Consider the following 15,715-nt stretch of genomic DNA (forward strand, 5'->3'; position numbering starts at 1 on the left):
AACTGGGGTCAGATGATTCAAGGTCTACGTGTAAATGAAGCTTCACTCCTTCTCGTTTGCAAATTCATTCTGCAAGCATGTTGTTTGCAATCACCTCTGCAGATCTCCTGATTAGGAGCCTTGGGGGTGTTGATGAATCTCACGTATAATCTGATGTGTTATATGCTGTGAATGAACTTAAGTGCCATTGTCCATAGTATCTGGTTTGACAAGATGATGACCAGTACATAGAATCGTGTAGGCCTTGACGTCTACGGAAATAGCTTCATGGTGATGGGTTTGATGGTGGTGGTTTCAAACTACAATCCTCATTAGGGGCAGGTAAAGATAGAGAACAGTTTCCATTTTTTTAAGTGCACGTGCCTGTGCTGAGAAGGTGATCTATAGTTTTATAGAAGTTTCCCTTTTTATTTGTAGATATAATACTTTGCCAAGCAGAAGAACCCTGAAAAATTCAAGATTAGTGAGTAAGAAAGATGACGTACATGTCTGTATCATGTGTTTACGTGCCATCATGAATTACCAGGTAGGTTTGTGTTCTGATTCTTTAAAAAAAAAAATTGTCAGATTCAGATCTTGTCCTCTTTGGTTTTGTTGTATTATTTCTATTTGAAGTAATACCAGGATTTAATGTGATTCTACTAAAAAAGAAAGGGTGTGGTTCATTTTAATGTTCAAGATTTAACTCAGTGCCTGTGTATTTTAATTAGCATTTATACTTCGTGATGTATTTAGAGGGAAGATGTTTTCCTCCTACAGGCATAAACTTGTTTAGGTTATTATTGGGTAAATGTGACCATTAAAGACAGAGTAAGCCATTGGTTGTGGGCGATAACGGAACGTTAGGAGTGAATAGACTCTCATATGGGTCAGTGGTTCTCAAAGGATTATATGGTAAAAAGGTGGGAAGTTAGAATTACTGTCTGTTGGACTTAGTGGTTCTTTTTTAAAATTTTTAACAATTTTATTTCTTTATTTGAGAGAGAGAGTGCACGCAGGAGCACAAGCAGCGGGGGAGGGTTGTAGGGAGAGGGAGAAGCAGACTCCCTGCTGTGGGCGGGGAGCCGGACTCAAGGCTCGATCCCAGGACCCCAAGATCATGACCTGAGTTGAAGGCAGACGCTTAACTGACTGAGCCACCCAGGTGCCCCTGGACTTAGTGGTTCTTAATCTTTATAAGAAGCACCTGGAGGATTCTTGTTCAAAGGGCAGATTCCTCCTCCAGGTGATTTAATGCAGGTGATCCCCATCATAACAGGGAGCGAGCCAGCTTAACGGGTGGGTTGGATTAGCTCGAACAGCAAAGTCGAAGTTGGAGCCTGGAGTATCTACGGTGAACTGACAGGTTCCAAGTTAGATAAGTGGAACCAGGGTTTAAGAATCGGAAAAACCTAATTCAAATGAAAAATAGGATTTGGTATCCATGGATAGGGATGCTGAAGGTGGGTCCAAGCAGAAGTGGAAAATAAATGCATAGGTAGAGAGGGTCAGTATTAGAATTCAAACTCAACAGAAGGGTGCTGAATTGAATTTGAGAAGGGGAATGTGCATTTTATGTCTTCTTCCAATCACTATTTTTTGAGCATTGCCAGATAGACCCTGTTCTAGGCAGAGGGAATACGGCATTAAATAAATAAATAAATGCCCCAGGGAACTTACTCTCTAATGAGGGGAAACAGATGATAAATAACTTGAGAAAACATACAGTGTTCCAGATGATAATGATGGGGAAATGAAACAAAAGCTAACACCTAGAAACAAAACAAAACAAAAACAAAAACCCAAAAAACAAAACTAGCACTTAACAGAGTGCTTCCTAATAGGACCAACACTTTTAAGCCTATTCGCTTAATTTAAAGCTCATAACAGTCCTACGAGATTGGTAATGTTACTCTCCCCATTTTTCTGATGAGGAAACTGAGACACAGAGAAGTTAAGTAATGTGCCCAGGAACATATATAGTCAGTAAGTGGTTTGAGTCAGACTTAAATCCAGGAAGACCAGCTCCAGAGAATTGTTACTAATACTGTAGAAAAACTACCCAAGAAATAGGAGTAGGAAGTGATGAAAATGTGTGTTCAGTTTTAAATAGGCCAGCCCCGGGAAGTGTTATGGAGAAGTAGCAATTTGTCAGTAGCAATTTTAATGAGGGAACAAGGTAAGAGGTTCTAGGGAAAGAAGATTCTAGGTAGAAAAAGGGGCGAGTGCAAAGGCCCTGGGGCAGGAATAAGCCTGCTGTGCTTGAAGCACAGAAAGGAGGAGGCCAGGTTGGCTGGATCGGAGTAAGTGAAAAGGGAAAGAGTAGGAGATGAAATCTGAAGTTCACACAGGGTCCTTACTGTGTAGGGCTTTCTAAACCAGTGAAAGGAATTTGGCTTTACTCTAAGTGGAAAGCTATTGAACGGTTCGGAGGAGAAATGTACCATGACCTGACTCTTGATTTTAACATGACCATTCTAGCTTCTGTGTTTAGAATTGACCTTGAGGGGCAAAGGCAAAAGGAGGTAGACCACTTAGGAGGCTGCAGCATTGATTTAGGTGAGTGTTGATGGTGGTATGGGGCCAGGAAAATAGGAGTAGAGATGATGAGAGGTGACCAGATTCTGGTTTACTTTTGACGCTAAAGGCAATGACATTGGGTATGTGGTTGAGGAGTGGAAGGTGGCCCCAAGGTGTTTGTCTTGGGCCCCCTTCAGATGGAGTTGCCATCTACTAAGTAAGATGGGGAAGGCTACATGATGAGCAGATTTGGGAGACAAGATTAGGAGCGAAGTTTTAGGGATGTTCCGTTTAAGATGTCTGTAGTCATCCAAATGGAGATCTTAAGTTAAGTGGTCGGATATGCCAATGTGGAATTCAGGGCAGAGGTCTAGGCTGGAGATGTAAATTTGGGAATTAATAGATGGTGTAGAAAGCCAGGGGCATGCTCGAGAGCAACAGGGGTAGATAGATAAGCAAAGAGGTCCAAAATAGGAACCTGGGTGCTGTGTTTAAATGTGGGAGCGCTGAGGAACAACTAGCTAGAAAGACTGAGAAGTAGCCAGGGAGGAAGGAGTCAAGTGCAGGCAGTGTTTCAAGGAGAAGAGAGTGCTCAGCTGTGACCAGTGCTGCTGTTAAGTCCTGTAAGACGACAAGTGAGAGTTGGCCATGGGCCTAGCAAAGTGTGGGTCATTGGCGATTCTGGCATGGACAGTTTCAGTGGAGAGGGTGGGGATGAAACACCTGACTGAAGTGACTGCAAGAGACAGCAGGAGGAGGAGAGTCGGAGACTGGGAGTGCTTGGAGTTTTGCTGTAGAGGTTAGGGGAGGAGAAACAAGGTAGTAGCTGGACACAGGTTGAGGGTCAAGAGAGATTTTGCCGTTGTGGTTACTGTTTCAGTTGGGCACATTTGCATCGTGTTTTTATGCTAATAAATCAGAGAGGGAGAAATAATAATGAGGGACGGGAGAATTGCTGGAGCATAGGATATGTTCTTGGGCTGGTGAGGGGGAATGGGGTCAAAGACTCAAGTGGAGGGGTACCTGGGTGGCTCAGTCGTTAGGCGTATGCCTTCGGCTTGGGTCATGATCCCAGCGTCCTGGGATCAAGCCCCGCATCGGGCTCCCTGCTCCGTGGGAAGCCTGCTTCTCCCTCTCCCACTCCCCCTGCTTGTGTTCCCTCTCTTGCTGTGTCTCTCTCTGTCAAATAAATAAATAAAATCTTAAAAAAAAGACTCAAGTGGAGAGAATGGCCTTGGATTAGAACCCAGGAAAGTTCTTCAGGAAGAGGTGAGGATGAAAGCTGTGGATCTATGTGTGGATTGATGTGGGGGTGCGAGCTTTTAGAAGGTTTTTTTTTTCCTGTTTGCTTATATTTTCTCAGGGTAATTAGGAATAAGGTCATGAACTGAGAGTGAGCTTGGAGGAGAAGGAATAATTCCTCAAGTCAGCAGAATCAAGAGTGATTCTGGAGCCTGTGGTTGAACTTGTTCTTCATTGAACTAACATGTCTCAGAACAAGGCCGGTCTTCCTGGGCTTTGGTCCTGAGAGCCATTGCCCAGAGAGGGGACTAGAAGCAGTCGTTGTCAACCTGGGCTGCACAGTGAAGTCAGCTTAAAAATTCAGATGCCAGGGTCCCATCCTTGAGATTCGAAGTAAATTGACCTGGGGTGTATCCTGGAAAATCAGTGTAGTGTTTTGTTTACTCTTCCACATGATTTTGATGAGCAGCCAGATTGAGAATCACTGGACTGGAGGCTTTTCACCATTTTAATGAAGAGAAACCCATAGTTCAGTCATCAAGAACGAGACTATGGTTCCTCGATAATAGCATGATTCCTAAAATTTTTCATAGAGAAATACGTTCAGGCACTAGAGACATAATTGCATTTATGATGGTATAAATTACACTAGGTAGAATCTTCGGGTTCTTTTTTTTCCCTTTAATCAACATAGTCCCCTAAATTGACTCCTAATGCTTTGTTTTTTTCTAGTATGGTTTCAACATGGTCATGTCTCATCCACATGCTGTCAATGAGATCGCACTGAGCTTGAACAACAAGAATCCAAGGTAAGCTTACCTTGTAATTTTTCAAGTGTAAATAAATCTACGGAAATAAGAGAGCCAGTCAACACTTAGTCAGGTTAGAGTTCGGAAACTTGCAAGTGCACCTCTTTGAATTAGGGTTGCCAGTGGACTCCTTGGTTATGTAGAATTTTCTTCTCAGCTGAGTTACAGTTTTACATGTGCTGCAGTTGAGAGACTGGCGACAGCATTACCCCTTCACTGTTCTCTTCAAGCTTTCACTTCTTTTGAGGCCTGGTTCTTGGCATCCTTGCAAATTTTACCAAATTGGGTAGAGAGCATGAGGTTGCCAGGTGGTTAGGACTGGGGCCAGGAGAGTCTTCATACAGACTTAGTGATACCACTTACCACTGAAAGCTAACTACAACTACTATCCCTTGTCCGCACTTCACTTGCAAACCTTTACATATGTCGTTGGTATGACCAAACAAAAAAAGAGACACAAAACAGAGAAAACTGTGCATGCCGATTGCTTCTTCTGTTCACTTGCCTGCAAAGGCCACTGGCATATTATTCACATCACAGATGATCTCTAGAAGCCGGTCTTCATCATTTTGTTTTAGTTACTGTAGTATGTTTTCCATTCTGGTGAGGGATTCTGCATTTCACACATCTTATTCCCTTTCACCGAATACCTCTTTAAACTGTGCATCTGAAAACTTGTTAATGCAACTAAAAAATCTGATCACAAATGAGATCCTTTCTGATATGGAATGAAATGAAAAATTTAAAGTCCTATTTAAATGTTGAATATTATTTCAAACTTCCTCTGATGATAGTTTTTGCAATTTTGCGATCGCTTCCTTAGTTTACTAAAAAATCTGGGTAGTCCTTCTTCGTCCCTGCCTTCCACTATAGGGAAGTTGTTACTCATTTTTCTTAAGATAATTGACATTGTGAATTATCAGGCCAGTCTTCGTGTAGAGGTTGGCAATAGCTTTTTTTCTAGGAAAAGAAAAGTACTGAAGTGATCTTATTATGATCTTATTATGATGTTGTATTTGAAAACTTAGACTGTATTGCTAAGGGTTTCCTTCTAAAAATATTTCAGATGGAGTTTTATTTTCTTTTCTCAAGTCAGAAAATATTCTTGTATTAGCACTGCTGTAATCCAGCCCCACTCAGATCTCCTGCATAGGAAGAAGTGGTGATGGAAACTTGCATTGTCATAGGGGATCTTTATGGCAGCATGTGCAAATTGCAGAGTTGAAATGTAGAGCATTAATTTCAGTAGATTTTGAACTTTTGGGGAAAATAATGAAACAGTGGGTGGTTTTCCTGAATATTCCCAAGTTCCCAGCTGTCCAGCTTATCAATAAAACTTTTTCAAACATACTGTACTGAGTCACTCACTGGTAGAAATGAAAGACTAATCTTCCCAGAATTGATTTTCATTAGTGAGTAATTTATAATTTGGCGAGTGGGAAACTTGCCTTCCAAATTTGCTCCCTTGGATAAATCGCATACATAGATGTTAGTAAAGGTGTATTTATACTTTCATATAAATATACCTTAGTAAAAGTGTAAAAAACATACACGAGCAAATATTTTATTATCATAGCCATCTTTGAAGGAGGGAGCTGCTGACTCACCATGTTACTTTCACTGATTTTTTTTTTTTTTTTTGCTTGTTTCTTCTTGTTTCGACAGGACAAAAGCCCTTGTCTTAGAACTGTTGGCAGCAGTTTGTCTTGTCAGAGGCGGGCATGAGATCATTTTATCAGCATTTGACAACTTTAAGGAGGTAGGATCCTTTCTAGATTGCTCACACAAACCTATTTGGAAGTCTTTGAACAAAATGATTTACCTCTTCTGTGTGCATTTTATCATTGGGATATAATTGACATTAGTTTCAGGTGTACAACATAAGGACTCGGTATTTGTATGTCTTATGAAATGATCACCACAATAAGTTTAGTTGACACCTATGGTTTACCTTTTTATGTATTCTGGGGCCTCAGGGGTATAATAGATAATTTTTTAAGATGTCAGGGAGAAGTAATGAACTTAGTCTAAATATCTTAAATGGACACATTAAGCTTTCTTTGGTGTCTCATTTCCCAGAAAAGTTAACTATTTGCAGGATCCATTTTCCTTTGGAGACCAGGGAATTGCCAGTTTGAGAACATGTTTTGTTAAATGTCTGAGGTTTTCATTATGGTTGATACTTGAGCATCCTCCATGTACATTTTATGAACTCTTTGATCAGAGTTACTTCCCCCAAATCATATGTATTATCATTGCTGTGCTGGACGACACACACGCACACCCACCTACCCACCCACACACCCGCCCCCCCAAATAAATAGAGACACTGATTTGAGCAGTTTGTAATCTTAACCAGGTGATCCTGTCCTAGACAAACCGTTAACCAGTGGACATGTGTGGTTGAAAATGAAAACTTAAATGACTGCGGAGGAAGAAAGAATTACACACAGATAATATGATACCAAGGATGGTGGCCCAAAGTATCAAGACATCACAATTGAAATAATCACTCATTTCCCTTAGTGGTAGCATGCAGGGTTACATGGCCATGAAGAGTGCCTGTGTACCTCCCGACTATGGGCCTAACAGCTGAGGCTACTTTGAGGTGGGATATTATAAAAGTAAGTAAAGGCACTTGGAGCTCAGGCTTCCAGAGGGCCTTCAGCCAAGTTGTGCCTTCTCCTGGTGATCCCATTTGATTTCACATGCTTCTAGATTCAAATCCAGATCTCAAAGGGACTTCCAGACTCTCTCTCATCTTTCCTGGGAGCCTCTGGAGTAAGAACCCAGCTAGTATTTGTCGAAGACCTACTCTAGGGCAGGTGCTGTGCCAAGTACACCCATGAAATCGTGTGGTTCTGTGAGAATATGTGAGACAAGTATTAATGTCTACATGTTCTAGAAGAATAAACTGAAATTCCAAATACCTGGCTGGCCCATGGTCCCATAGCCAGGTAAGTGGCAGAGCGAGGACCCGGATTTGGTGCTCCTGATCCTGAACTCCCGTTTTAGGTGGCATTTGGGCCCAGCTGTGTGTGAAACTCTTGGGGAAATATTGAATTAGACAGGACCTCAGAGCCATTTCCCCCACCCTACCCCCTTCATTGGACTTACTACCCCAGGCGCCAGAGGTACTAGTGAGAGACCCGTGATCGCATATGTGGGCTAGAAAGCTTCAAAGATGTCAGCAGGGAAGACAGTCCTCCTGCCCTTTTATTTGTATGGTTTCCCTCCCTTTAGTCACTGCTTTAAGATTTTGATATTATCCATTTTGTTAATGCTGACCATGGACAGAATCAAATATTGTCTTTTTACCCATTCAGCCTCAGTGATAGTGAAAAAATATCCAGGTTCCAAGAATATGAGGTATAATAGTGCATCTTTAAATCATACTTTGGCTTCAAAAAATAATAGAGGCTTTAGAGAAAAGAAATGTATGAATGCTTGTCTGTGAATGTTTTTATATGTCATATATTAGTACATAAAATTTGTATTTACAAGTAAGGAGATCTATGTTTGGGTAGGTGGGTCTAATAGGAAAATGAAACAGCATGCGAAGCTAACATAACTTCCCAGTCTTTATCATTTGATCACATTTGGACATATCCCACATCTAATACCTTCCACATTGGAAGCACTTACTATACAGTTATCAGTGACCCTTGTTATAACATAAGCAATATCACAACAAGCGTCTGATTATATTGTGGGTCAAATTATGTCCTCAAATTATAATTGTGTACAATCAGTAATCATTAAAACCAGTAATTCATGAGATGGATGTTAATTTTGTTTCCTTTTGGGTAAAATAGAGTGCCTTTCTTACGCATGATAATACTTGCAGAATTGAGTTTCAGCGACCTGGTATCAGAATTGTATGTGGTTTAGCCATTTAGTTGAAAAAAAAATAATCTTACTAAATCTAATGGCTAAGTAGCAATGCAAACTAAATTAATTTTGACTTTGAATTTTAAAAGCTTTAACCAAAATCTGCCTCATTTCTGTAATTACTGAGGAGTGATGGTGTTTAAGATCAGATTCTCCTTACACAGGCACTGGCGTCTTAGAAAAACAAAGCCACGTGGGGGAAGGGACAAGAGGGGGTTCTGGGTGTGTTCTTGGCGTGCATTGACCTCGAGGTGTGGAATCCATGTAGACAGACCAAACGGAGGGATTACCCTAATAGCCATGTGAGTGAAGACAGGGCAGGAGCATGCCCCTGAGAAACTGGATTCTTATGGATAGGTTAAAAGGGCATTCACCCATTTATCTGTTCAATTTTAGGGTGAACAAGTACTACTTTATATTGATCTTTTTTTTTTTTTTTTTTTTTAACGTAATGCCATTGTCAGCCCAGAGTGTCTTAAATTTCTTTCTTTTCTCTTTTCTCCCATTTTATGTGAGGGATTTTTTTTTCTTATACATCATAGTCAAGAGTGTGTTCTTTAATCATTTTAGCAAAAATGTCAGTGGAATCTTCTGGGTGTAGGGAGATTTGGGAGCCAGCTGTTCCTGATTAGGAAAAGTTGTACTTATGATCTCAGATGCTTGTGCAGATAGGGTTTGGGTGAGAGTAATGCCTGTTGAGCTGTTCATGGCGGAGAGAGTACCATACCAGGTACCAGGATACCAGGGAGGAGGGCCAGCAAAGAGTCTTTGCCTTCAAGAAGATTGATTTTAAAGCTTTTTATCCCTTTTAGTAAGTTGGGATTCCATTCGTCTCTTTATGAAGGCTGATGGGGATTATCCTTTTTTCACTGAGGGGACTGATGGAGGGTGATTGTGGGGTTTAACATTAGACATCAGTATCTTGTTTTGCAAATAAAGTAATAGGCACTAGAGTAGCCAGACTCTTTGGGCTTTGATCACTGTGAAAGCACAGCCATGCACACTGTTGCAACGTGGCACCAGATGCTAAAGGGAAGTTTAAAGACCCTGCATCTTAAGTATGTAGCGGGATGTTTTCCCCCTCTATTTCTTGAGCCAACAAATCCATTCTGTCCTACTTGACTACCACTAATTAATTCAAATGTGAATTACAGGAAGGTATCTCTTTGCTTTTGATAGACTTTTATGTAGGATTCCTTAACTTTCTCATATTTCAGTTAATATTCAGAATCTCAACAAGTTTGGTTTTCTGTGTTTTTGCAATGAATTTCGTCACATATCCTTATAATTTATATCTGGAGTACATGCTTTAGGAAAATAGGGAGCACTTCCAATTTAATGATGTCTGATGGCAGGAAGAATATTAACCCAAGGCCTTGCTTTAGGTGCATGTTGAGGTAGGTGCTAAGCCTGGTGTCCCTGAAGAAGCACATATATCACCTCAATATATTTGACAAGAAAGGAGTTCTTACACCAAGCATGGTTTGTGACATGCCTGAAAATTTGAGTATAGTGAGTAGATAAAGACTAAACCATTTAGTCAACCGTGATGCTCCTTGAATTCTTTTCTCTTAAATTTTTTTTTTCCTAAATAAAGGGAATTAACACATCTGGTTTTGGTGTTGAAACATCTCCTCATGAAAATTTATGGTCCTGAATTGAGGACCAGGGTGAGAACAAGGAGTCATCTGTTTTTCGCTTACTGGCTAATTTTGCCATGTGGAGGGACGTGTTACCATCTTGTCTAAATCGATACTTTCTTAGTTGCATAGCAATATAAGTTTTTGAACATTTGGCCTCTCCAATAGGAAAAAAAAAAAAACATTTGGAAGCAAAGGTCGCTCTCTTGGTATTTGCACTAGTTCAGGGTCTTGTTTGTGAGAAGCAGAAACTGACTCTAACATACAAAAGAAAAGGTTGATTGGAAGGATGTTGCACAGGGTTGACAAGTAGCCTAGAGAAACAGGCCTGAAAAATGGGCAGGCGTTCCTAAAATGTGGCTAGACTCTCAGGCTGTGTGCACTTGAAGCCTAGCCACCCTAAGCACTACTTGAGGTTCTGATCATCCTTTTTCTTCTCTCCCAAATGACATGGGCCATAGCTAGCGATCCGCTGTGTCATAAAAGTACACTTACGGGTTAAGGACATGAACTAGCCCCCACTTCAGAGTTATAAATACGATTTAATCCAGTTTCCCTTAGGAGTCTTGAGGTCTTCCACCTAGACCTTGCTCTCTTCAACTTTTCCTAGTCTTCCTACTATTTTTCCGTTCTCTTCTTTGGTATATCTGACAAACCACCTTTAAGAAAGTGTCTCCAAGAGTCTGGCAAAAAAATACTCCCATTTGAAATGAGAGGGAAAGATGCTGAGGCCCCATAGACTCTGCAATGGAATAGCCTGCTATGATACTAGTAATAAAACTCTTGGAGGACTTTGAGCTACCAGCTCCCCCAGGCTGCTGGGAGGTGCACCTGGAATTCATCAGGATTCCAGAATGATTATAACTGTGTTCTCATCTGCTTCCAAAATGACAGCATCTGACTTTCACAAATAAGCCTGAGGCCTGACTTTGGTTATTCAAGGCCCACCTCCTTCCCACTTCTGCCCTTCCAGTGTGGAGAGGTGGGGCCTCATGAAATGAGTCACTCAAGGCCACCAGCACTCCTGTACGCAGCACTCTTGGCAGTAGTCATTAGTTTTTTCGCGTTTTTCTAGAAGGCTTCCTCAGAAAGCTGATGTGGTTTAGCTACTGGGCACCCGAAAGCACTCGTGCTACACATTATTAAGTTGATTTAAGAAAGCCTGTCAGGTTTTATTTACAGTGAGCCAAATTGGGCAGGAAGGAGAGCAGACATTTTGGTGTGCTTCCAGCGTCCTTCTGAGTTTAATCCCATCTAATCTAGCCTCTCAGACGTTTGAGGGTATAGGATTATAAATCTAGCACAAGACCATCCAGATAACTCCTTCGTTGGTAAAAATTTTCAACATGGACGGAAGGGCACTTTTTTCAGTCTCTCACTGAACTGTAAGCAATGTATTTTCTCGGATCTCAGACTGTGGGAGCTATAGTTCGAGAGCGTATGTGTGTATTTCACCATATGAAGCCAGAATTACACTTACCTGATTCACTGAGACTCTTCTCTGGCCAGTCTCTGTCTTCTAATGATCAGGAGGCAGAGTCACCACAACTCTTTTTGGGGGGACCATTTATTAACTGTTGCAGTTCCTGCTTGTGTACAATAAATGACCCCAAACATAGTCTTACTATGCTCATGGATTCTGTAGATCAGGAGGTCAGGCTGGGCATGGCAGGGATGATTGTCCCTGCTCCCTCATGCGCAGGGCTTTATCAGCGAAGATCCCAGCAACTAGGGGCAGGAATTCATTTGGAGGCTTCTTCACTCAAATATCTAGCTTCTGGGCTGTGATGACTCAAAGGCTGAGCTCAGTGGAGCCTACCAACCAGGGTGCCTCCATGTAGAACTCGGTGTGGCTGGAGCTGCTTATGGTGGGAGAGTTGGCTTCCAAGAGGGAGTGTCCAGGAAGGAGCATCCGGAGACCAGGTATTTAAAGTGATAGACGTCACAGCGCATCTTCTGAGCTAGTGTCAGAGGTCATCAGTGACATTTCTGCTGCATTCTGTTGGTTATAAGTGAGTCACTAAGGCCAATAGAGATGCAGAGGGGCAACAATGACTTCACTTCTCCATGGTGGAGTGGGAGGGTTGCACCACAGGAGAATGTGTGGGGTGGGACATACTGCTGTGGTCATCTTTGGAAAATGCAATTCACCTCCGTAACTTTTTGAGAATTACCAGTGTATCTCTGGTGGTTCCTCTTCTGTTTTCTCTCTCTCCTTTTCTCAACCTAATACTTGGTTTCGCCTCAGGACTGAAGCTTTGTAGGCTTTTTCATTGGAGTTAGAAAGGATGGCTGCCATTTCTTCCAAGTGAGTTTACTCGCTTCTAGAGGAGAAAGCCATTTACATAAGATTTCTGAGCCCCTGGTAATGAACAAGTTACTTCTTTATCATCTGTGTCTTTATCATCTTGTAAGGAAGTGAAGGCTGGTCTCCTGTTGGCCATTAGGGGATGAGTCATGCTAACTTGAAAATTTTTCATGAACATTAGAGTGCCCCTTTGTGTCAGAAACATTGATAAACACTGGCAATAAGAAAATGAGGAAGACATAGGCCCTGCCCTTAAGGAGCATCCGAGTCCAGCTAAGAAAACAAATATTTTGACAGTTAAGCTACTAGGCTTTATAAAGTTAAATGTCAGAGACTTTATAAGAGGAGTAACCGCTAACCAAGAGGAGGTGGAGAAAGGAAGGCAGATGGGGTGGGCGCTTTCGGGCGAGGCTTCCTATAGGAAAGGGTGCCTGAGCTGAATTTAGGGTGAATAAGAGTTAACCAGGTATATTAGTTAGTTACTATTGCTGTAATAAATTGCCACAAACTTAGTGGCTTATTACAATGCATATTATCCTACAGTTCTGTTGGTTGCACGTATAAAATGAGTCTGTAGAGCGGCATTCTCTCAAGGAACCCATTTCTTTGCCCTTTCAGTTTCTAGAAGCTGCATGCATTCTTTGGCTCACAGCCTCTTCTGACTGATCCTCTGGCCTCCTTCCTCTAGTGACCATTGTGATTCTATGGGGTCCACCCAGATAATCCAGGATAATCTCCCTATCTCAAGATCCTTATCTTAATCATACCTGCAGAGTCCCTTTTACATGGAAGGCAAATAGTCACGAGTACCAGGGATTAGGACATGGACATCTTTGTGGAGGCCTTCTTTGGCCCACCACACCAAGTAAAGGTGTCCTTTTATACAAAGAAGGTGGCATCCTAGTAAAGCTTCAAGGACCATAGTTACTATAGTTTACTGTACTCTCCATTCTTAAAGGGGAGGAGGGTGTGGGAAGAGACAAGGTGGAATAGGAAGTGAGGGGCAGATGAGGAAAGACCTCGTGTCTTATTCCAGAGTCTTCATACTGCCCTGTAGGCTGGAGAAGCAAGGGGCAGCGGTAGGAAATGTGTTCTGCAAACTCGTCCAAGCACTTGCTGTTCAGAACGACTCTCTCCATAAAGAAATGGCAGTTACATTTTGCTGCAGGAGTCTGTTGGCAATGAGTATAGCATGAGGTCACTTTGAGCAGGGTGTGGTTAGGGTTTGAGATTTGTTTTAGAGATTTTGCCATTCATATTTCTCATTCCTTGGGCCTCTTCCTCCAGTGACAGTCATCTGCTTCATCTGCTAATATCGACAGGACTTTCAATTGCTGTGGGCCTGAGGGAACTAAAAAAAAAAAAAAAAAAAATACAAGAGGATAGTGGTACCTGGGGACAGATGAGATTATCGTGGTTTCTGGGAGCATTTGTAGAGATGCTTTGCTTTTCAACCTGACTTTAATTAGACCCGCCCCTCTCTCCACAAGCCTGCCTGCAATTTACACACCAGGGAGCCTTATCTCCTATTTCATTCATAGCAGCCACCTTCAAAAAAAAAAAAAAAAAAAAAACATTGCATCCTTTGTTTTTAGTCATGTAAAAATGCTGTTTCTAAAATCTGGGCACTTGGCCAACTGTAAAATAGTAGGCATATGTGTCCTTGTTGCATATTCTGGGAAGATCACAATGAAAGACCTCAGGAAAAAATAACAGTGAGAGCTCTGTGTCACTTTAAGACCCCATTGATGTGTACTCCAGGCTGGCACAGGCCCCTAAACGTGGCACTTGGACTTGGGAAGAGTTTCTGTGACCTGTAGAGGTGGTTATGGTTGTTAGGTACATAGGGATGGTATGAAGCCCTCTGCTGTGACTTGATTAGAGAACTGGCATCGAAGCTCTGACATCATCACCAACTCCAGAAACCATTAGAATGTGGGGAGGTTTCAGCTCCCGGTCAGGATTTGGTTGCCACTCTGACATTTATTTCTGCAGAGTAATGTTAAAGTCTATATTAGGGTCACCTTGGTTTCTTTTTCCTGTGCGAAAGAACGCCTCCTTATTCTTTTTCTCCCTCACTCCACCCTGACTTGTGTAACAAGGAGCTTTTTTTTAAAGTCTGTATCTTGGGACTAAGTGTACTTTAGTAGTCTATATTTGTTCTAGCTGCTTTTTAAAGCAGGTTCATATTAAGTGAAAATAGAATTGTTTTAAAATGTCTGATCTGGATTATAGGTTATTTTTAGTGGTCATTAAGTCCAGTGCTAAGCAATGGTTAAGTTCTAGATGCAGGGCTATATTAACTATCTTATTAACTAGGCTTCTAGGTTTAAATAGAGCTGTTCAAGTAATAATGAAAATGCTGTGCTAGCGTTAACTAGGAAAAGGATAAATGACATAGATTTATGTCTTATGTATGCATATATGAGTGTATGCATATTGTGTGTGTGTATTATGAGTAACAGCGTAAAGATACATTTATGCATAGTAACAGACCCTAAAAAGAAAGAAATGAAAGGGGTTGGAGTGGCAGTGAGTGTATATTTCTATTGCAACATGCCTCATGTGGTTAAATGTCCCTATTATATGCAGGGTTAGAGTTTTCCTACCTACTAGTAGTGTTTTATATGACTGCGTTCTCTTGTCTTTTCTAAAGATGCTAGTTATCTTTTGTGTAATCTCTTTCCAAAAATAAAGACAGAATCAAAATTCTTTGGAACATTTAGAGAGTTGTTGGGTAAATATACTTCTTACCATGGAAAAAAAAGCACCATTATAAGATCAGGAGAGTTTGACAGAAAATAAAAAGACATGATTTTCGTCCCACAAGTTTCGGTTGCCTTGAGAAAGACAGGGTTGACTTTAAGAGGTAGTTAGTTAAGGACTAAATGTATGCTAAGGTAAACAATAAGAGGACAGTAATTCAGAACGTTAAGAATCATGCTTATATATATACTTTTTAATTCCCTGTTATAATTTAAACTAGTTTTATGTGTCATTGCCAATGAATATGCTTTCTGAGCTTGACTCCCTGTGTGAGTCAAGCTCAGATTTCATTTGAAATTTAAATACTTGTAAAACTTAAGCACATTAAAAAAAAAACTTATTTGGGCTCTGTAGTCAGTACATAAGGGCTTTGTTTGATTGGTTTCTTTTAAACGAACAGTCTTCAGCAAGAAAACATGAGCAGAGTTCTTGAATCTCTTCCATTTTATTCCCATGTTATAAACATTAGCCAGTAGATGATATCGTGTGTACAAAAAAGGCATATACAAATATGGAAATAGAAAGGCTACCACCTTTTGTTCGCTGAGTACCAATAGGCT

The 15,715-nt window shown here is 41.1% G+C and overlaps 1 protein-coding gene across 9 annotated transcripts in view; it reads left to right on the forward strand.

The window, feature by feature from the left end:
- Positions 1-15,715, forward strand: part of FMNL2 (formin like 2) — a 302,761-nt gene that overhangs the window by 235,815 nt on the left and 51,231 nt on the right. For all 9 annotated transcript variants that reach the window (XM_078070796.1, XM_078070793.1, XM_078070798.1 and 6 more), the window contains exons 7-9: positions 418-526; positions 4,474-4,550; positions 6,216-6,309. In XM_078070796.1, coding sequence (XP_077926922.1) covers positions 418-526; positions 4,474-4,550; positions 6,216-6,309 — 280 coding nt within the window. The remainder of the gene's footprint in view (positions 1-417; positions 527-4,473; positions 4,551-6,215; positions 6,310-15,715) is intronic.

The sequence above is a fragment of the Halichoerus grypus genome, chromosome 4 (genome assembly GCF_964656455.1).
Source record: "Halichoerus grypus chromosome 4, mHalGry1.hap1.1, whole genome shotgun sequence".
NCBI classification, from domain to species: domain Eukaryota; kingdom Metazoa; phylum Chordata; class Mammalia; order Carnivora; family Phocidae; genus Halichoerus; species Halichoerus grypus.